Source organism: Ixodes scapularis, unplaced genomic scaffold, assembly GCF_016920785.2.
Source record: "Ixodes scapularis isolate PalLabHiFi unplaced genomic scaffold, ASM1692078v2 PGA_scaffold0__279_contigs__length_252992795, whole genome shotgun sequence".
NCBI lineage: Eukaryota > Metazoa > Arthropoda > Arachnida > Ixodida > Ixodidae > Ixodes > Ixodes scapularis.
In genome coordinates, this window is record NW_024609835.1 from 27489978 (window position 1) to 27511578 (window position 21601).

The window sequence follows — 21601 nt, forward strand, 5'->3', positions numbered from 1 at the left end:
TTTATTCGACCATCAAAGTCTCTCTCTACCCTCCCTCCCTCCCTCCCCCCCCTCCCCCCCCTCCCCCCCTCCCCCCCCCCCCCCCCCCCGCCCCTCGAGTATCGTCTATAGGTACGATTCACACTTTCCTTATCAAACGCTTTAGACCGGCTAGTTTCTGTCGACGCGCTCACTACGAGGAAAAAGAAAACGCCATTGAAGGTCACGTATGTGGCGCCAGTGCTAGCCACTTACGCACCGCGCATTTCTATGCTTCCTCGTTCGTGAAAATAATTATTAACGCGATAAGCAACTGGTGTCGAAAGTTTAATCGAGATTGTTACATCACAGTCGATGGAAGCTTCCGGCTCCGGCTACCGTGATTTACTTGCGCAGAAAGAATAGTTCTTCCGAGGCTTTCAAGCAGCTCTTTAACTATTTGTTTTATTTCCCTCCTTATCTCTCATTCAGGAACGATGAACGATGCAAAAGGGACAATTCCGCTGGCCGACATTCCCCTGAAGTACTCGCATATCTTTCGAAGGAAGACCCCCTGGGAACTGGCCCTCCTTAGCGGTGCCGTGTGCGGTATCGAGTTTTGTTACGCCGCCGAAACAGCATTCATCGGCCCCATACTCCTGGAGCTCGGTTTGCCCATCTCCGCGGTCGCCCTGACCATGTGCCTGAGCCCCTCGCTAGGGTTCTTCGTCACCCCACTCCTGGGTTCCCTCAGCGACACCTGCCAGTGGCGCATCGGACGCCGACGTCCCTTCATCATCCTGCTCTCCGTCGGAATGTTCGCCGGACTGCTGCTCGTTCCAAACGGGAAAGAAATCGGCATCGCCCTCGGCGACTCGTACAGACCCCGCAACTTGAGCCTGACCGACGAAGGAGGTAGTGTCCAGCCGGCAAACTGGGGCATCGCCTTCACCGTGGTCGGGTTTGTGCTTCTGGACATGTGCTGTGATGCTTGCCAGTCTCCGTCCAGGAGCTACGTCCTCGACGTCACCATTGCGACAGATCACGCGAGGGCCCTGACCACGTTCACGGTGCTCTCCGGTCTCGGCGGCGGCTTGGGCTACGTCATGGGCGGTGTCAACTGGGAGGAAACAGCTATAGGAACGAGCATGGGAGGCCACATCAAGACCGTGTTCGCCATTGTCGGTGTGCTGTTTATCATCTGCGTCCTCAGCACATTGACCAGTTTCCGGGAGATGCCATTGGCCATCGCGAACCAAGCAGAAGCTGCGGGACTCTTCGAGAGCAAGGGCGAACACTATACGGGGTTTAAGAACGAAGATTCTGACGGCGAACGCGTAGAGCTGACGAAGATGGGACCGAGCGCCAAGCTGGAAGAGTCGGAAAGCCCGAACCCGACGTTGAAAACCTACCTCAAGTCTATCGTGTTCATGCCCAAGTCGTTGCGGATCTTGTGCATAACCAACCTGTTTTGTTGGATGTCGCTCGTGAGCTACTCTTTGTTCCTCACCGAGTTTGTCGGTGCCGTCGTGTACGAGGGCGACCCTGTGGCGCCCAAGGAGTCTGCATCTTTCGAACTGTACCAGGAAGGCGTGCGACTCGGATGCTTTGGCCTCGCCATCGACTCTGTGTCCTGTGCCGCCTACTCACTTTTCATCGAGAGACTTGTGCACAGGTTCGGTGAGTAACACTCGCACCTTTCTCCATCCAAAGAAACAAGGTATAAGTAACATTACTATGAATATTTTTTATCTCAGTGGTAACAATTAGCAGTGATTATATTGAACATTTACTGCGCCACTGATAATAGCAGAAAGTAATCGATGAAGCGTCCCAGGGACAAAGCACATTCATCATTATTTTCCTTCACGGCATTCTAAAAAAGAAGTAGCAGTGGTGGAGAAGCTCTTCTTGCGAAAGTGGTGACCGCCGAGAATGGTGTGGTTTTACAGAACATGCCCTTTGGCTTCTAATTTAGGGTTTACGATACAATGACGGATCGTTTCCGCGGTACCTGTAACTGTGACTCGTGATATAGACCGACACGCGGAGCGGCTCTGTTTACCAACACGGCCGGAAGGCCGCGCATGCGCGGTAGCTATGTGGGCAAAAGCATCCCGGCTCTCCGTGTTTTCGCCATTGCGCTCTATGGCGTGCGCTCGTTGTTGACGTTGCAGGGACGCTTGTATCTTTATTTGTGCGTCGTATTTCCTCATAACGTATGTCGTATGCTATGCCCGACTATTTGAGCTCGTTGCCCGAGCCTGAACGGTAGCGGTATCGAAACAAACTGTGCGTGGACGGCGTTGCCTACGAGGATCCGTACGCCGTAAACAAGGCCTAGGTGTTGGACTTCCGACGTAAAGTTGCTGCCACGGAAGTCGACGGCTCAGGTCGTCGTTTATTTAGTTTTCGCCAAGTCAGTTCACGGCCGACAGGGTGCAGGCCTACAAGTCTCTCAAGGCCTACGATTACATCGAGTCGGTTTCCGCACTGCCGGCGGGATCAGCAGACTGTGGGTCTGCGGAAGTGTGTGTATTCATTAATTGATTAAATACACAGAGCGTCTTCAAGTCAAGGTATGATATTTTTCATACCCTCGTGACCACAAGGCATTACAACCAGTAAAGGTTTGTCCGTTCTGCAGTCTTGGCGGTAACAGGTTACAAGTAACGGCGTTACCAGGAACGCGTTACTTTTTTCAGTAACGTAGTTCCCTACTCGCTACGTTTTTGACACAGTAACGGGTAACGTACTTATGCTACTATTTCAAATAACGTAGTTACGTTAGTCGTTACTACTTCCCATGTCTTAAAGAAATCGCACTTCAATTGTTTCCGTGTTTTAGGCGTGAAGCCATGTTTTCTTTGCGATTTTTCTCGTAAGTATTTAGGTGATACCGTAAAAAGAGATAAAGTATTTATGTTCAGCTTCTGCTTGATATATGACCTGTATCGTCAAAACCGTAAAATGTGTTAAATCATAATTTAAAAAAGGAACGCAGAAGTAACGTGCCTTACTTTTCATCGGTAGCGGTAACGCGTTTCTTTTATATTTAGGTAACGTAGCTCAGTAACGCGTACCTTTTATTTGCAAGTAACGAGTGACGTATTTCGTTACTTTTTTTCGGTAACGCCTACAACTCTGCCGTTCTGTCGCCGATCCCCTTCTGCTCGGTAGCACGTGCGTAGCGAGCCCCCGACAAGCGCTTGGCCGGTGCGTTGTGCGCGAACACCGTGGGAACAAAATCCGGGTGGTCTTGATCAGACGACGGTTTCCCTGCACATAAGCAAGCCTCGCGATGGAGATTGAAATGGAAGCCGCACTTGCCTCCAAGAAAGTGTTTGCCGCACAAACGGTCGTTCGCGCGAGGCGACCATTCTTTTCGATCCACGGATATTATCCACCTTCTATGCCTTTCAGAGTCTGCCGGGAACTTGTGGAAACTCACTCCGCTGCTTTTCTTGTACATTTCGGTGCAATTAACGACAACACAGCTTCGCTACATGGTGAAATGCTATGACGCCCATGCGAAACGTGCGCGCTTTCGCCCACACCCCCCGGCTCCGGCGCGATCGCAGCGCCGCCGCAGCTCCGTGACGTCAAACCCGCGTGTCGGTGTATAGGGGAGAGTGGCAAAACGACATATTATCATAAACCACTGGTCGTTTTTTGGGCCATTAAAATCTCATTGCATTTTATTTCATATCATTACCTGGCCCTTTGGTTAAGGCATCACATGAGGGGAGAATTTCATATGAACATTGACATAACAAACTGCGGAATAGCTCGAACCAAGCATAAATATAAACGCGTATATATCATTCAAAACAAGGAACCTGTAGAAGAAACGAGCGTTGCGTGAGCGTTCAGCGAAGACTCGGATCCAGTCACACGCTTCGTGCCCAGTGGATCGATGCATGGATGAATGGTTGGATGGATGGTAATGACTATACCCTTTGTAACGGGTGGCAGCTTGCGCCACCTAGCTTAAAATTTCATTATATATATATATATTTTTTTTTTGTTAATTGGCGGTCGCCAAGAAATGGCGACTGCCAATTTTGCCTGATAAAGTTTCTAAACGAAATTTTTCTCCCAGTATCAAGCGTTTCTAAAGATATAAACTGTTTTAAAAATGAAACCGGGGAATAATTGCGGGCGATAAAACGAGTGGGTCAATTTTGAACAGACTCAAGTTGATTAGTCTGATACCGATCTGATGGGGGCTCCATACGACGAAGGCGCGTTCCAGCTTTTCTTTGACTTGTAGTACAGGGGATGAATACAACATAAACATACGGTATGCGAGATAAAAGTCTATTCTTAAAAACCTATTGTCTGGTTAGTTTTGGATCCTATTGAATGGACATGACTTTTCCGTTCTATACAGCTGTCCTCAAGGAGAAACCCTCCTAAATATTTAAATATGACTACACCTCCGCGATCGCGAGATAAGACAGGGAAAAGAAGACTGTTCTTTTATCTTCAGAATTATATTATTTTCCAATTATCCCGGTTAGTCGCAGTGAACCAAAAGTTACAGCCCAAGGTGCGTAAACAAATAGTCGTACCGGCGAAGGTTACAAAGAAGCAGCTACATTTGTACACACAGGGGAAAAGAAGCAGATTAAGAACAGACCTCCGAGGGATCATTGAGAAGACATCCAGGAGAGGGGAAATAGTATTACCAATTGGTCATAGACGGAGTTTAAAAGGAAAGCGTGAAACCAGGAGACAAGACTATCGTATTTTCCAGACTATATATATATATATATATCTATGTTTGAAAGTTGTGCAGACCCTCTACAGGTGCGGGCTATACAGGAATTTTGTTTTTCAAGACCATTCACTATGACAAGACGTGACGAACTTTGTGAATAAAAAGGTATGTTAATGATGATTTATGTATGATACAAGCTTTGTGAGCTAAGAAAGCAGACGTTTGTCAAGGTGTGCTGCGCATGAGAAGATTTTCGTGTCAACTATAGCACCAGGTGCGTATTATCTAAGGAACAACTTTTATTTTTCAAACGATATTTTCTCCTGCAAACTATAGTCCGGAAAATGCGATACTCTTTAAATAGGGAAGTATTCATATTAATCCGTTAGGGGAACCCGGTCCTTTGAAAAGTTTACGATTATCACATCCGTTATTTTAAAAGAATTCACATTATCGTTCGTTAGTTTTATAGTTCGCTAACACAGGAATGGTGCGTACGGAATCCAGGCTGTTTAGGAAACAAGGTACCAACCAAATTAGAGACAATGTTGCTGAAGAACCATGTTGCAGGAACACTTATCAATGGAACAGATCTATATGGTATTCACCTCATGAACAGTAGTAAAAGATGTCCGGCTTCTCGCTTAGGATTGCTAATTTCCCATTTTATGTGGTGAATTAAGATAGATATAGGCACATTTTAAATTGGGTATATCATTTTATAAAGGCATACACGTTTCAAACGACGAAAGCATAGTTTCTTCCCTCGACAAACAAAATCTTGTAAGGACTACTTGGCGCAGCGTATGAAATGTTTTTTTCGATGTGACAACGAGTACAGTTAGCTCCTTCCGAGCTCCTGATTTGAAGATGTAAGACTACGTCAAATGTTAGTTAATCGGACCCCGAGGGGGGGAAGAGGGGGGGGGGGGGGGGGGGCTTTAGAAATGATAGAAGGACGAAACTGTTTGCCTGAACCAGTTGTCCTAGAAGGCTACTCCGTACTTTGGAAAAGGGTACACTGATTTAAAAAAGTGGACGAAAGATGACAAAAATGAAAAAGGAAAGATGTCGGTGACGATGGGTGCAGTATCATGATGTAGGAATACGGATTTCACTTTTGGTACCGCTGGGAGATATGGCGTTCAGAGCCGTGAAATCAGTCATGGCCAGAAATTTGTGACAGGCGCTTTAAGTTCACTTATCTGTCCCCACGTGGCGTATTCATCCTTAACTTTACGCCGTGTGCAAATTCCTGCCAAAGCGGAGTGTGTGCCGAGTTAAAAAGATCGGAACGGTAACTTCAAAGATAAAAAAGGATGAGATAATGAGTGGCTTGTGGTTGCAACGCATTGATAACTTTATCGTCTCCCTTACCACTTCATGGCGATCAAAGAAAGAAAATTGGAACTTCTAAACAACTATGCAGAAGTCATCGCACGTATTTCCATAACTCTTAGTTTCCTTGGAATGCGATATGGTTAAGTAGCTTCAGATATAAGAGTGTTGTGAATGAGTGTAGGGCATAAAACGTATGCTATTATTAGTGGTTAATTCCACACACGACGTATGTAAGGTTAGATTGTCAGCTTATGTATTTCCGGCACATAATTCCTTTCTCCTTTATTTATATCCTTTTTCCGCCTAATGCAATGTTGTCACCAATGGAAAGAGCATCACGTAATCTCATTACGAAAAAGGTTTTGTACGACTACTAGCGCTTTCCAAAACAGAGCACCAAATAAAAACAGCAAAAACACAATGCACACGATTAATGTTTTTATTTGTGAGCAATGAAGCACCTAGACAAAATAGCACACACTTGCAGCAAGAAACGCATTGCAGGTTGATGCACGTGCCCAAAAATAAACATCCCATAAACTCTCAACTTAATCGTTTTTGCGCGCAAAGCTTCAACCTGATCGTGCCAACAGTCGTCAGTGTCGCGGTAGTGTTCCAGGGGAACTTCAAGATAACGGGGCGGCAATTCAGTCCATACAACACGTTTAAAATAACCTGGCGCTAAAGGCCAATCGCCGTTCCAAATACCAAAACACCTATCCCATTTTACGGAGCTACTCGTATTTTCGCAAAACATCGCTGTAAGTTCGACAGCTTTTTCGGCACTCCCGGAGTCTACGCAAAAAAATCGCCACGTCATCCGCGTACGCTGATGGTGTGAGGTGTGAGTGTTGTTTGTTATAGTGCGATGTGGTGTGTGTAATCTGAAATACGCACCTCAGTTGCTTCTAACTTAAACCCTCGAATACCACCATTCTGTATAATGCTCAAACAAAACGACTCAAGAAAAAAATTAAAAAAAAAGCAAGGGCGAATGTGGTGGACAGCTTTGTCGCACCGAAGAAAAAAGGCCAGTACGTTCGCTAAGAAATGTGTTTACAACAAGACTATGGGCGCAGTTTTGCTACGCCATGCGTACACCGTCGCACGAAACGGACCCCAGGTTAACATGTTTTATTACAGAAAAAAGAATTTCGTGTGACACGCGGTCGTACGCTTTTTCTAGGCCGACCTGTACCGTGGTAACTCTTCGCACAAAAAAGTCACAACCTCCAGAATGCTCCAAACGACATGCACATCGTTAGAGTGCTCCTCCCATTTATTCCACACGTCTGGGGTGGGTCGACGATAATGTTTACAGCACTATCCAAACGGTCCGCTGAAGCCTTTATCAGTTTCTTATAGTCTACGTTAGTTAGTGTGATCCAACAAAGTTATGAGAGGTGCTCACTTTTGGTTTTAACTTTTAAGAAAACGTGAGTACACAAAATGACAGGGGTAAAACTTTAGGTATTTAGGCTTCACTAGACAGTGCAAAAAAAGGAGCAAGTTGCTTTTTAAACGCCTTGTGACTCAGCGGCCAGACCGTTTGGTCCTGGAGCCCTTCGCCCGGCTTCAAATTGCCAATCGTCTTCCGATAACGCGATGGGTTGTTCTAACTTTTCTTTTAAATCGGCGGCCAATCTCAGCAATAAAGGAAAATAAAACGTCCGGCAACCATCTGTTTTGGGTGCACGGTAACTGAAAAGCTTTTTATAATATTCTGCGAAATCGCGTTTCATGATTCCTTTATCGCGCGACAGTATACTCCTGATACAAAATCTCACTGACTTCATTTCTTATTCACGTTTGGATGGCGACCTTCTTGTTGGGATTGGCAATGCCGATAAGTTTGAAAATGTATTATTTGATTTGTATGCGGAGACGTACTCGCATTCTTTGGTGGCGATGACTTTTGGTGCTCTTGTTCAACCGAAATTGTACTCAAATGAATGTAATGTGGCGATCGTTCTTGATCCTCGGTTCTTTAATTCTGTTGTTTTATTGCTGTACACTCCTGAAACAACCAGAAAGGTCTTTCAGTATTGTAAATAAAAATATATATAATACAGTAAAATGCTTAGGTGGGCCAGTTGGTACATTATGGAAAATAAGCGCCAAAAGAACAGGGACAAAGAGTAGAATAACAACGACACAGGGCGCACCCTCAACTGAATTTATTAGGAAAAAAACACAAACTTATATACCAACGGGAGCGCACCATCAGACACCACACTTCACGTTAGTCCCCGCCCAGACCACGTTTCAAATATTCCAACTCATCCGTAGATAGAGCCAGAGATGTATCGCTAATGAATTTTTCACCCCTACTCCTAATCTCAAATGCCTCGTGAAGCTCGCGTGACACTCTGTTTCTGTACTTCGCCAAAATTTTAGTGCTGTACATTTGGCTGTACATTGCAACAGATGCGGTTGCGCCCCGTCATTTGACAGCACTAAAATATTGGCTATCTGTTAACATGTCTCGAAGTGGACATGGTTCGACATTGTTTAGGCATTCGTTCATTATTTCAAAATGGGGCACCCGCGCTTCATCCAGGAACATTTTGAGGACGGCTGAATTCTTAACTGGTGACGAAATGCAAACTTTAAGGCCGCCGATTACAAACCGGTGCTATTGTAGAATCTTGGACTTCAGCTCTCTTCGAAGATGTGATATCAAGTAGAATACGCCAATACACTATTTTCCCCATTTCTTTTTGGTTGTTTGTGTGCAAGGCGATTGGAATAATTAATTTAATGTACACATCTAGTAGGTGCCTAAATATTAATTTTGAGATGTGAATTTTAAGTTCACAAGAACAATCATCCTTTCATAAATCTTTTATTCACCTCAGTCGTTAATAATTAGAGAGAATATTCTGGAATTTTTTTTACTAATATTAGATTGTCGTAATACACTTGTTTTTGTTTGCTAGTTTATTGATATTAGTAGCATAATACTCTAAATGAACATAGCTCGTCTAAACGAAAATGAATCCCCCTTATTTGGCAAATTGGTCTCAAACCCCCCCCCCCCCCCCCCCAAAAAAAATTTTTTTTTTTTTTTTTTAGAAAAAACAAAATGTATTTAGCATATTATCGATCCTTCTGGATTACTGCAGTCGAACGGCAAATCTTGTATTTTGCAATATTTTTATATTTTGACCATTTTTACATTGCTGTTTCTCAAAAATGCGTCTGAGTTGCCTCCGAAATATATTTTTCTCCAGATGTACACATCCATAGAGTTATTATAATAAACGCTAGAGGCTCAGCTGGCGCTAGTGTCTATGGGACTTCCGGTTGCAAATTGAAGCAGACAGCATGCAGTCTACTTTTCCAGTCTCTCTGTGTATTCCTATGGGAAAACGCGCGTGAATTTTTTCTCGTCGCAGGAAAATAACATTATTAACTTTTGTTATTTCGGTTGTACCGGATAGTATGTACCTTTATTAATATTGTGAAAATGTAATTGCTTTAGTTACAGCATTTTTCCTTTACCACTGAACGATGTTAAACTTCGCTATATTTCAGGCCCAAACCTCTGTTCCATGGCAGGTATGTAGAAACGAGCGACGACTCTAAGCAAAATAACGATAAAAAAAAAAATGTAGAGTGTGTTCAAAGTTCGCCAGCATTCCGTTGGTGTTTATATATTGCTAATATGCCTGTCCTCTCACGATATGAAAATGACCCCGTGGTGCTATTTTACGAGTGGTTAAAAAAAACAAAAAACGTTTGAAACGTAAAGAATAATGTACGTGGGCTACGAAAGGTGTGTTTTCTTATTATTTACTATGTTGGACAATTTTTATCGCAAACCTGTGCTCTGGCTTCCCCCTATTTGCACAGATTTGGAGCGTGCGGGTGATGATTTGAACACAGAACAAGCATCTTCGCATATATTCATAAGCAGAAAGAATAAAGCAGTACTTATTTATTGCAAATCGGACAATATTACGTGACTTTCAATTTATTTTGGTCGTCTGCAAGCACAAGGAGTTACGTATCTAGTGTTACTGCGTAGTTCTTGCCGTCTCTCTTGGTTTTCCACATGTCCTTCGTTCGTTTGGCACGTATATCCCCCATGCTGGAAAGCGCTGACGCCGTGTTCGCGCTAACAGTGTCCGACAGCGCACATAAATACATGTACGAAGCGGTTTTAGCACCGTTTTCACGCCCCGATTTTAAAATAAAAACGCCGTAACTGAGCAATCATTTCATCTGCGTGTCTGGGAAATGTTCCAATGTGCCTAGTAGGTACGAATTATTCGTGATATTTGCTCTTATAATCGAGTGCAGAGGAAATGCACTCGCTTTTTCCGTAGAACTGCATTACCGGAAGTCAATTTCGAACCGTTTGCTGTCTGCTTCAATTTGCAACAGCACACTATACTCCGCGACAACTTTTCTTGGCAGTGCAGTGGAAGGTACAGGCCCGCGTCCCCTCCCCCATTTTGAGTGTACGCAGGTTCTCCTCCTCCCCCATTTCCGGGGAGAGGAGGAGAGCCCGCGCACACTCAAAATGGGAGAGGGGACGCGGGCCTGTATTTTCCACTGCATTACCAAGAAAAGTTGTCGCGGAGTATAGCGCCAGTTGAACCTCTAGCGTGCATTATAATAACTATACCTTAGACACTACAGAATCGCCCAAAATATTGGGGTGGGATCCTATTTAATTTATACAATCAAACGAGTTGTTTACTAAAAAAATTAACTGTAGACTTCGATTAAATTGCATATTTTTCGTAGCGGTAATATACATCAAAAAAGTTTGTTCGACTGAGGAACCTGCCGTTTACACCCCATCATCTTGACATTTGACATAAACGCTCGGCAGAGGGCTGCCGAACGTTTATTTTCAAGTTGACATTTTGGCACAAGAATAACGGTACATAATATAATGGAGTAGTAGCATGGCGAATTGTTTGAAACGTAACGTTTCGAAGTTATAGCCACTTTGCATATTAAATACATGGGCTTCTATGGGAGCGCTGCCGTAACCCGCTAAGAGATGGCGCAAGCATACGATGGCACACATTTCTGGAGATTTTAACACTTGTGAGGAAAGAAAAAAAAATGAAAGCCGTTTACAACTCCCTGTAACACCGAATTGGAGCGCAGCTCTTGAGGAGGAAAAGGGAAGGGTACTGAGGGTTACCTGTTCTCGATGCGGGGGGGGGGGGGGGGGTCATGTGACCTTGGGGGGTCACGTGACCCCGCGGGGAAATTTTTCCGCTAGATTTAGCGGGTTAATTTTTCCGCTAGATTTAGCGGGGCATTTTTCCCACTAGATTTAGCGGAGAAATTTTTCCACTAAATTTAGCGAAATTCTTCCGCTAGATTTAGCGGGGAATTTTTTCCGCTAAATCTAGCGGGGAAATTTTTCCGCTAGATTTAGCCCGGAATTTTTTCCGCTAGATTTAGCGGGGAAATTTTTCCGCTAGATTTAGCGGATTAATTTATCCGCTAGATTTAACGGGGCATTTATCCCGCTAGATTTTGCGGAGAAATTTTTCCGCTAAATTTAGCGGAGAAATTTTTCCGCTAGATTTAGCGGAGAAATTTTTCCGCTAGATTTAGCGCGGAAATTTTTCCGCTACATTTAGCGGGGAATTTTTCCCGCTAGATTTAGCGGGGAAATTTTTCCGCTAGATTTAGCGGAAAAAATTCCCCGCTGTCTAGCGGAAAAATTTTTTTCGCTAGATTTAGCGGGGAAATTTTTCCGTTAGGTTTAACGGGAAAATTTTTCCGCTAGACAGCGGGGAATTTTTTCCGCTAAATCTAGCGGGGAAATTTTTCCGCTATATTTAGCGGGGAATTTTTTCCGCTAGATTTAGCGGGGAAATTTTTCCGCTAGATTTCGCGGGTTAATTTTTCTGCTAGATTTAGCCGGGCATTTTTCCTGCTAGCGGAGAAATTTTTCCGCTAAATTTAGCGGAGAAATTTTTCCGCTAGATTTAGCGGGGAAATTTTTCCGCTAGATTTAGAGGGGGGATTTTTCCCGCTAGATTTTTCCACTAGATATAGCGGAGAATTTTTTCCGTTAAATTTAGCGGGGAATTAGCGGGAAATTTTTTCCGCTAAATCTAGCGGGGAATTTTTTCCGCTAGATTTAGCGGGGAAATTTTTCCGCTAGGTTTAACGGGAAAATTTTTCCGCTAGACAGCGGAGAATTTTTTCCGCTAAATCTAGCGAGGAAATTTTTCCGCTAGATTTAGCCCGGAATTTTTTCCGCTAGATTTAGCGGGGAAATTTTTCCGCTAGATTTAGCGGATTAATTTATCCGCTAGATTTAACGGGGCATTTATCCCGCTAGATTTTGCGGAGAAATTTTTCCGCTAAATTTAGCGGAGAAATTTTTCCGCTAGATTTAGCGGGGAAATTTACTCATAATGCACCGCGCGGTTACGCCGACGGCGACGGCGACGGCGACGCCGACGCCGCTCAAGCCGGAAAAGGGCCCCTAAGAGCTGCGCTCTAAAAACAAGGAGAGCCCTTAAAGTCTGCGCAGCATTGGTTCTTAATGACCATAACCCAAGGACTTTTTCCAGGCTAAATGGTCAGTCGCCAAATATCGTCAGTGTGTCTTTTAGAAGGCACTTTTCAGTACCCAATGAAGCACACTCGAGAAGGGCATGGTTGATGGTTTCTATGGAGTTGCATTTTTCGCAGTTCGGTTATTGTTTTCTGTTTGTTCTGTGTCAGAATCAGCACAAAAGAGTCCTATTCTCTGCCAGTATAGGACTGTTCAATATTAAAGAGAAGACCAATCAGAACACTATTCCGGTGTGAATTCGCGACAGCAGCGACCTATAGGAGTCGACACTCTTAGACAAACATCGCGGTCGACTACAGGCCGTGCCATGCCATGTGTCAGCTGTTCCAAACCTGCTGCAGTGCGTTGGCGTAGAGTGGGCTTCCAGAGGCTCGGCCTTTTTCGGGCAAGCGACCATAGGACAACCTACTAATATCCTCGGATGAATGTTGATAAAGGCGCACTATTTGGTTCACGCGGTTGCGTTCCGAGCGACCTATGCAACACGCTGATACGACGGACGACAGAGCTACAATGACAACTGATCGCCCTACACAACATGAGAAGCAATGCAAGGTGCCCTTAATTCCTTGGGCCATTATAAGTCATAGTTTTGCCTTCGGCCCTGTCATTGCTGCCGTGTTTGTTGCTCTTGACCAGACATGGGAAGTAATCCGTAACAAGTGACGGATTATTTGTAATCCGTTACTTTTTCAAGTAATTTTGTAATTGCAACGTTACTTTTTTTGCCGCAGTAATTTGTAATGTAATTTCCTTAGAAAATATTGGTAACGGATTACTTTAATTACTCGTTACTTTAAAAAAAACTTAATAGAGAAACTGGTGCAATATGAGTGTGCGACCATCCGTTCGAACAAAGCTGGAAAACGAGCGCTCGGCCCATGCATTTTTCAGTGCTGCGTGCAACTATATACTCTATGTTCTTGCGTAAGCTCACAGTGCGTCAAAGCTAGAGTCACGAGATCGCAGGTTTGAGACGTTGCGCTCAGGCTTGAAAGGCCCATTTCAAAAGGGAGCTTTCGCAGATCGGTTCCTTACCTCCGCGAATCTCTTAGCAGAGGTAGATGCTGCTACTGAGCATGCGTGCGCCGCTCGCTTTGTCTGCGGAATTCCAGGGATCATTTCCGGTCGCAGTAAGCTGGCGGGTACGGTTGTAGCTTTCGCTGCCTTGTCAGCTCACAGGTGCTCCTACATTATTTCTCTTCAATACAATATTTTATTTTCACAAGGATTACCATAACGGGGGCGTATGAGAAATGGAAAGTATGAGTTGCAGAACATTTTTGAAAACATGTTCCTATTGTTTTCTGGATAAGCGTAGGGAAAAGTAACGTGAAAGTAACTTGTAACGTAACGAGTAAAATAATCCGTTACTTTTTAGCGACAGTAATTTGTAACTGTAATCCATTACATTTAGGGCTCAGTAATTTGTAATTGTAATCCATTACATTTTCCAAGTAACGGGCACAAGTCTGCTCTGGACACAACCTACCTAACTTTCCTTACTTTTCTTCGGCGGCCACCGCGCCAGCCGCCGACAATATGTAAACAAGGAAGCAACAAAAGATAAAAGTGCGAAGGGATCTGTTCTGACCAGTTCAGTGTTTTCCCGCAAGGTGCCGTCTGTTTTCTTGGAGTCGCGAATAGCGGACATCTGCATTCGCTTTTCCAAACTACAGAAAGCGGCGCGTACCCCGATTAAAGTCACTATATGTGAGCTATATCGCGGTTTAACCAAAACATACTATAGAGCCTCGTTATCGCCTGCTTCGGTACATAGTCGAGACATCCGCAAAGTATTTTTATACCCGACTCTTCTGATGTTTCTGACGCTTTTGGGGCGTACTGCTAGCGAGCCATTGCGACAAGGGTAATGCTGGTCACCATCGGTCACCACGCTTGTTGCGAACGGGATGGCATGTTATACTTTTCCGGCATCGATAAGTAGAACGAACTGGCATTAGCATATATAGTAGACCCTTTTCGAAAGTCACGCGTCGATTGTTAGAAGGTCTGAATGACGGAACAAACGAGACCGCAAGAAGTGCAAAGCCAACCCTATATAAGCTGGCCATGAAGCAGAATTTGTAGTATTTATACCGTTCCAACTTCGGCGGTGCCCCTGTATCCGTATTGTAGAGGCACTCCACAGCTTCCGACATGGAACACACTTTCAAAAGGGGTTTATAGACAATTCCAGAAATGTGCTTCTGGCCAGTGCCATTTCCAGGGTTCGTGCGAATGGCGCGTGCTTTGCTCGTTTTCCGGAGCGACGCACACGCGTGTGCTTAGCTGTGGAGATCGCACGCTGGGCTGTGGATTTGTAAACATATTAGAATAGTGCATATTCACTTGAAGTTTTTACCATTGTGTTTGGCTTATATTTGAAAAAAACAAGTGTCTAAAAACTGTTTTCCATTTGATGAGCATAAAAAGGAATCGTCAGCCCGCTTCTCTATTACGGTCAATGGTGTGATCGGTGCAGGCGCCAAGCGAGTGTACGTGTGGGGCCAGCTGGCGTACACGGCAGGAGTGGCGCTCATCGCCCTGAGTCGCACCAGGGTGGCCGTGCTGCTGCTGTCGCCCACCGCGGGCCTCATGTACGCCACCCAGTTCACCATGCCCTTCATCCTGGTGGCACACTACCACAGCTCGCACATGGTGGGTACACATCGGTGGCGTACACAGGGGGGGGACCAAAGGGGCCGCGCCCCCCCCCCCCCCCCCCACCCCTTGAAAGTTCCGAGCCGGGGGGGGGGGGGGGGGTAATGGGCGAGGTCACTGACTTTCGGGTTCATCCATTTTCTTAGATTTCCCACCCCAAAAGGACAAGAGCCAAAGGAAAGGCCCCTCCCCCTCCGTTGGCGTTCGTCCTTTCGGGGCAATGTTTCGCTATTTTGGGACAAAAGTATGTCGGGAGCACATCATCATCATCGCCATCGCCGCCGGGTGACCCTGGACTCTGCCTGCTGATCCGAGTGCGGACCCTCTCTCCACCAGATCGCGACCAGACACGGCACGACTTACACCTGTATTGCTATGCAGCCTAGGCTAGAATAAACCTAGCTACGTAGTTCAATCAATTTTATCTCGATCACGACAAAGTATAGACAAACAGCAGTGTTGTTTGACGCTTAAAACGACGACTGACCCAGTAACAACCCAGAGATTTTCTAGTGCTTGTGCTTTTTAGTTTTTGTAAGCTCACCGCTCTACCATCTTTAGCTTTCATTTGCATATATGACTACTTTGAGACCACGCCTGATGTTATAAAATTTAAAAGCCTAACGTACTGGCAGTTTTCAATAGATCGAGAACAAGCACACCATCCTTGACCCGTCGCACAAATCACTAAGCTCAACAGACAAAAAAATCATGGCAGTTTTTTCTCTTTTTTTTTTAGGATTATTGCGTGATTTCAGATAAGATCGACCAAAGGGTGGCTGGTAGAGATTTTTAAATCAATTGATGTTTTTATATGAGATTGTCGAGTGTCTGGTACAAGCAAATCCAAACTTAGTTTTGACCAGAAAAAACAATAATTGGTGACAGGAAAATTTGTAGGTCATGAAGAGGTGGACAGTTGCATAAACGCTCACTGATGGAGGGGCACGATAAAATTAGGAAAATTCTAATACTTTTTAGAAACAAACTATGGATACAGCTTGCTTGTAATACATATTAATATTTATTTAAATTATATTTATTTTTCCAAAAATTGCCAAACCTGCTTGCTCGAACAACAAATGGCAAAGTTTGGAGGCCCGTATCTCAAGAAATAATTTAATCATTATCATATACTTTTCAGACAGTATTCCACTTATATATGGCTATTATTTAAAATATATATTAGGTATCTGCGTGATACGATAGTCGTGATACATTTAGGCAAACATGGGAAAAAATAAAACAACAAAAATTCCGATGCGAATAAAAAAAACACACCACCTTCGATTTTTCTTAAGTTTTGGCACCCTAGCTGTTATACGGTATTTCGGCATTCATTTATATTAAAAACATGTTGCATTATTTTATTGGGAAAGAAGATATAACTCCCTAAATTAGGGTTCTTTTTTGAAGCTTTTTCAAAGCCGGATCTCCGGTGGAGAAAAAAAATTCAGATTATGTATTTTGGGATTTCAATAGTGATTTAAATCAGACCAGTTTTACTAGGATAATTTCATAAAACATTTCCCGCTAAACTAGTTAAAAAATATCAATTTATTTACCGTTTGTTTATCATTCGATGCTTTTCGATCAAAAAATCATCAAGCAAGAAAGATGACGATAACGAAACAGGGACATAGAAAACAAAACAGAGGACACAGGCTAAACACGAGGAGAAAGAAGTGCTCTTTTGAGCAAATCGGAGCGTTGATCTCGATTTCTACCTTCCAGATCGTTCGTCAGCTACGTAATGTCCTATTGCAACAAAATCAGATCTCAAAAGAAATGAAAGCTAGAAAAGTGGCGTTCTTTCGCAATAAAGGTAGAACTAGAAAAAGAAAAAAAAAAAAGAAGTTTTGAACTAAAAAGAAATTGCTGTTTTTGTTATATAATTAGAGCGATAAAAAAGTTGTTAAATAAACTGAACTTTACATTTACAGTAATTCTTTCTTCCGCATTGTGATCAATGATTGGACGGATTGATCAATTATTCTGCCAAGCTTAAAATTACATGTAGTGATAAAAGTCATTATATTGTAGCTAGTTATTTAAATCAAATTAATCCGTCCGAGCTTTTTCCGATAAATCTAGCGCGGGGAAATTGACGTCACGTGACCTCTATACCGAAACAGTTTCCCCAATAGATATAGCAGAACAATTTACGTCAGGTGACCTAAACACGAATCCAGTTTGCCCGCTAAACTTAGAAGGGGAAATCGACGTCACGTGACCTATCCAACAATTTCACTTCTCCGCTAAATTTAGCAGGGAAACCTAAAACACACTATTTCCCTTTTCCCATCTTTCTCCTGGCTCCCCCTCCCTTTCTCCACCCACCCCTCCCTCCTGGGATGCCCTCACCATCTGCCTTCCTTCCCCTCGCTCCGATTCCCTGAGCTCCCTCTCCCCATCACTCGCCCACTATTCTATGGTGCCCCCCTTCTCTGCCCTTTCTCTCGTCAGGCGACATACCTATTCAGTTCCCCTGCTAAATTTAGCGGGGATATTTACGTCACATGACACACCAATATCCTCTCCCCATTCTTTTCTCCTCCCCTTTCCCAATTATTCCCCTCGCCCTCCTACAGTGCCCCTTCCCCTTTTCTTCCCTCTCCCTCCATCTGCCCCTCACCCTCCGTCAGTGCCTCCCTTCCCCCTCCCTTTTCACATGATACACCTATTTAGTTTTTTAAAAATGCATAAAAATATAGGTTCTTCACTCCCGAAATGACTGTTCAGTGTCTTCCAAACATTTGAAACGATCGTTCCTAAATGCTGCATTTCAAGCATTACTGGACGTTGAAGATAAAGGTCACTCAATGTTTTTCAAAATTTCCGGGATTTCCGCAATAGTGAAGGGTCAGTGTCAGGATTTTAATGCCTTAATATAAAAAAAAAAACAGTTCTAAAAGGCCGGCGCATTAGCTTTTCTGCAGAACATGCAGGAAGTAACAAAAGTGAAAAGCACGCTCTTGGAAAGCCTGCGTATTTCCTTTCCCACAGAATGGGCAGGGCTTCAACCACTGTGAACAACGAAATGATCCCAGCGAATGACGATGTTCAGAATACAGTGTAGTTCAGAATAAGAGTTAAAAAAAAGTGATATGTTTGCAGGGACAATGAACAAGTATTCCGAGCATTGTTTTCACTGGAATCCTTCCGTTGCTTAATTTTTAAAGTGACTGGCAGCGTGCCTACTCTGCAGAAAAGCGACCACACACGTGTTAATGTGAGATCCTTAACTATCCCATGGAGCGGAGCCGGCGGCGTTTGTAACCGCAAAAAAACGCGAAAGAAATGCCCATTCTCCCATTGGCTGAGCAAAGCGGCTCCTGGATAGCCATTGGCGGCCGCTTCACGAGAGAGCGCGCTCGGCCGCCGCTCTCGTGGCAGGCGTGGCTGGAGGGGGGTGAGGGGCTGCGGCCGCTCCTGCTACTGTCGGCGCTGAGGAACATGGCGGCGCCTGAGGCATCTATATCATCGGCGGCCGCAACCTCGGCAGTAGCGAAACGTGGCCGTCCACGCCAGTACACCGCAGACGAACCAAGGGAGCAGAAGAACGACATTGGTGCTTCCCAATTCACAACTCATAAAAAAGTGCTTAGTTGTCCTCGAAACTTTTTTTTTCTTCTTCTTTTTAATTTAGCACATAGTTACACCTAAAGTTATAAAAGCGTGCGCGTAAGGCCCAGAGCTACCTAAGCTTACGAGAAATTGCTCTGGTGGATTTGAACTTTTGGGTGATTTTAAGGCATTCCTTTGTTCTTGCGCGTGCAAGCGCATGCTAGCATTTACTGCTCTAAAGGTGCGAGTATGGGGCGCACTTTTGGAGCCGCCCCAAATGCACCATTAGAATTCTTGAGCAAGGTAGCTCAAAACTGTATGCTGGTGTCTTCAGAAACAGTACACGTTTGTCTGCCATACTGCCAGTCAGTGGACTATGTACTCCATGCACCCACAAAGTGTCTTGTTCGTTGCAGATGGAGCGGTCAGCGGACTGGTCCCAACGTGGCCTGGGCACGGACGTGGCCATCGTGAGCAGCATGATGTTCCCGGCACAGCTGCTCCTCTCTCTAGGCGCCGGGCCGCTGGTGGGCCTGGCGGGAGGCTCGGCCACAGCCATCATGTACGGTGCTGCTGTACTCAGCGCCTGTGGGGCTATCTCAGCCACCTGGGTCACCTACCACAACCTCTGAAGGAAATGCTTCTGTGATGCGACCATGAAGTCGAACTTCACCAGCGACAGGGAGGCTGACAAAGTTCAAAACGTTATTCGAACCAAAATGCAACTCATGGTTGTGAGCTACTAGTCCCACTATACGTTAACAGTCAGCCAACAGCCCACTCTGTGACGTTGCGGCCATCAGCAAGCTCAGAGAATATTTCCTCCGGCCCCTAACTAGCTTCAATATTTTGTGGTCTTAGTGATCAGATAATCCCAGCTGTACAGTGTGCTGCCATGTTGGCTCCAGCACTGTATGTCCCTCGGCGCATTGAAAGTCTTTGTGGCTTCGCATATATTTATGGGTGGCAATAACCAGTCTTTCATTAGCACAAGTCATAAACGCTCGATTTCACTTTCCGCCAAGCGAAACCGCTCGGAGCTCCTGTTCAGGTCAAAGTTGAAGTTTTACTTTAAGCGATGCCTCTCAAGTGCGATCAAGATGCCAACAAACAGGTGTTTTATGACACATTTCGGAATTTAGGATTTTGCAGCTACTCGATACACGACATGTGCAACTTTTAAGTTTATCTTCCAGTCGAAGATATGTGATGTATATAACCCCTTTCCCACCAAACTGCCTTTCCTACTGGTCAACAGATCATCCTCCAAGTTCTAGTCATAGTTCGTTAGACAAATGAAGGGCATGGGCCAGATGCATTTCGGTAACAGCAAAAAAACAGATGGAGTGAATGCCCAATTAAATAAGATATTGTATATTTCCGATACTACTGATATGATGTGTTGATCTCTGAAATCAGTCGCAATTATACTTACAAGTGACATTCGCGCCCTCTGCTACATTTTATGATGTTCCATTTTTATCGTGCATACTCCTGCCCTCAATTGCGTATATGGCATCACACTGTAGGCGCAACTTGACATACATCTCTCTCAACTGACATATCCAGAGTATTCCAAGAAATCGGGACGCGTATTCGGAAAGGCTCGTAGTCTAAAGACTGTTCACAGACACACTTGCGTAAGACCGACCAAATGCGACTGCAACGTTAGTCCTTTGACGGATCGCAATGGCAATGGGGTTTCAAGCCGCTTACCACCATTGAGGCTGCGCGGACCGGTTGTCTTAAGTTCTGTCAAACAGCATACCGAGAGCCCACTATCGGGAGGTATACAGGGATGTGCAAGTTTTCTAATACCGAAAGTCGCAAAATGGTTTTGAAGGTACTACTTCACAGACTCGCTTAGGATAGGTGATGTGCAACTATCCAATGAAGCCGGTTCAGAAAACCTCAGAGCCGACAACCTTTACGCGGGCAGCGACGGTGGTCAGGCCTAGATGGTAACTCCCTCAGTCAAGCCATGTTGCATGTGCTAAAGGTTGCCTAAGCCCAATTGAAAGACGGGGCTCTAATCATTGCGTCTTCAGTTGGCCATAGAGAAGAAACGACATTGCCAAAGTGGTGATGCTCATGCAGCAGAAGGCTTCGGGCTTACACCTCCCCAAATTCTAGAAGCGGTATATCGTGCAGTAAGATTCATTCTTAACAATTACTCGAGGGATGAAAGTGTCCCCCAGATGAAAGTTTGTATCTGAGCAGGATCACTCTCATACAGTTGTGGGAAAAGCAGACTGCAGACTGTATGCGATAAATAACAATATAAAAGGGATTAATAAATCGGTATATCTGAAACCCCCCCCCCCCCCCTTTACATTTCAAGTAGGACGGATCACCGGGGGAAAAAATATGTGAAATAAAACGTTGCACCATATATAAAGTCCTACCCCCCCTCCCCAAAAAAAATATAAATATATATATATATATATATCAGAATAGAACGACCTGCCTGCAGATAGGATATCAGCTGATAGTGATTCACATTTTAACTTAATAAACCAAATGACTTTTTTTTAATTTTCTGTGCCGAGACGTACTGACGTGTGACGACGCACAATTACCGAAGTGGGGATGATTTTTGTTTGATGAAAATATTCTGTGCTTGCAGGTGCTGAAGTGTATAAACCCGTGCATGTTCTTGACGTATGTAATTGTAAAATTTGTGTATTTTTATTGTAAAACTCGCTCTCCTGCTCTAATACTTCAGCGCTGCGGGGATTTCTGTAAATAAATGAAATAAAGTAAATAAATAAAATAAGCTTTTTCCC

The 21601-nt window shown here is 44.4% G+C and overlaps 1 protein-coding gene across 1 annotated transcript; it reads left to right on the plus strand.

The window, feature by feature from the left end:
- The first annotated feature begins 308 nt into the window (after window positions 1-308).
- On the plus strand, window positions 309-21601 carry LOC8052543 (proton-associated sugar transporter A). Its single transcript, XM_029967471.4, has 3 exons — window positions 309-1638; window positions 15070-15245; window positions 19232-21601. The coding sequence occupies exons 1-3, from the start codon at window positions 456-458 to the stop codon at window positions 19445-19447; spliced, it is 1575 nt and encodes a 524-aa protein (XP_029823331.2). The 5' UTR covers window positions 309-455; the 3' UTR covers window positions 19448-21601.

Coding starts and splice junctions, on each gene's coding strand:
- LOC8052543 (XM_029967471.4), top strand. CDS start 456: ATGAACGATGCAAAAGGGACAATTCCGCTGGCCGACATTCCCCTGAAG. Junction 1,639..15,069: donor GAGACTTGTGCACAGGTTCG/GTGAGTAACACT, acceptor TGATCGGTGCAG/GCGCCAAGCGAGTGTACGTG. Junction 15,246..19,231: donor ACTACCACAGCTCGCACATG/GTGGGTACACAT, acceptor TGTTCGTTGCAG/ATGGAGCGGTCAGCGGACTG.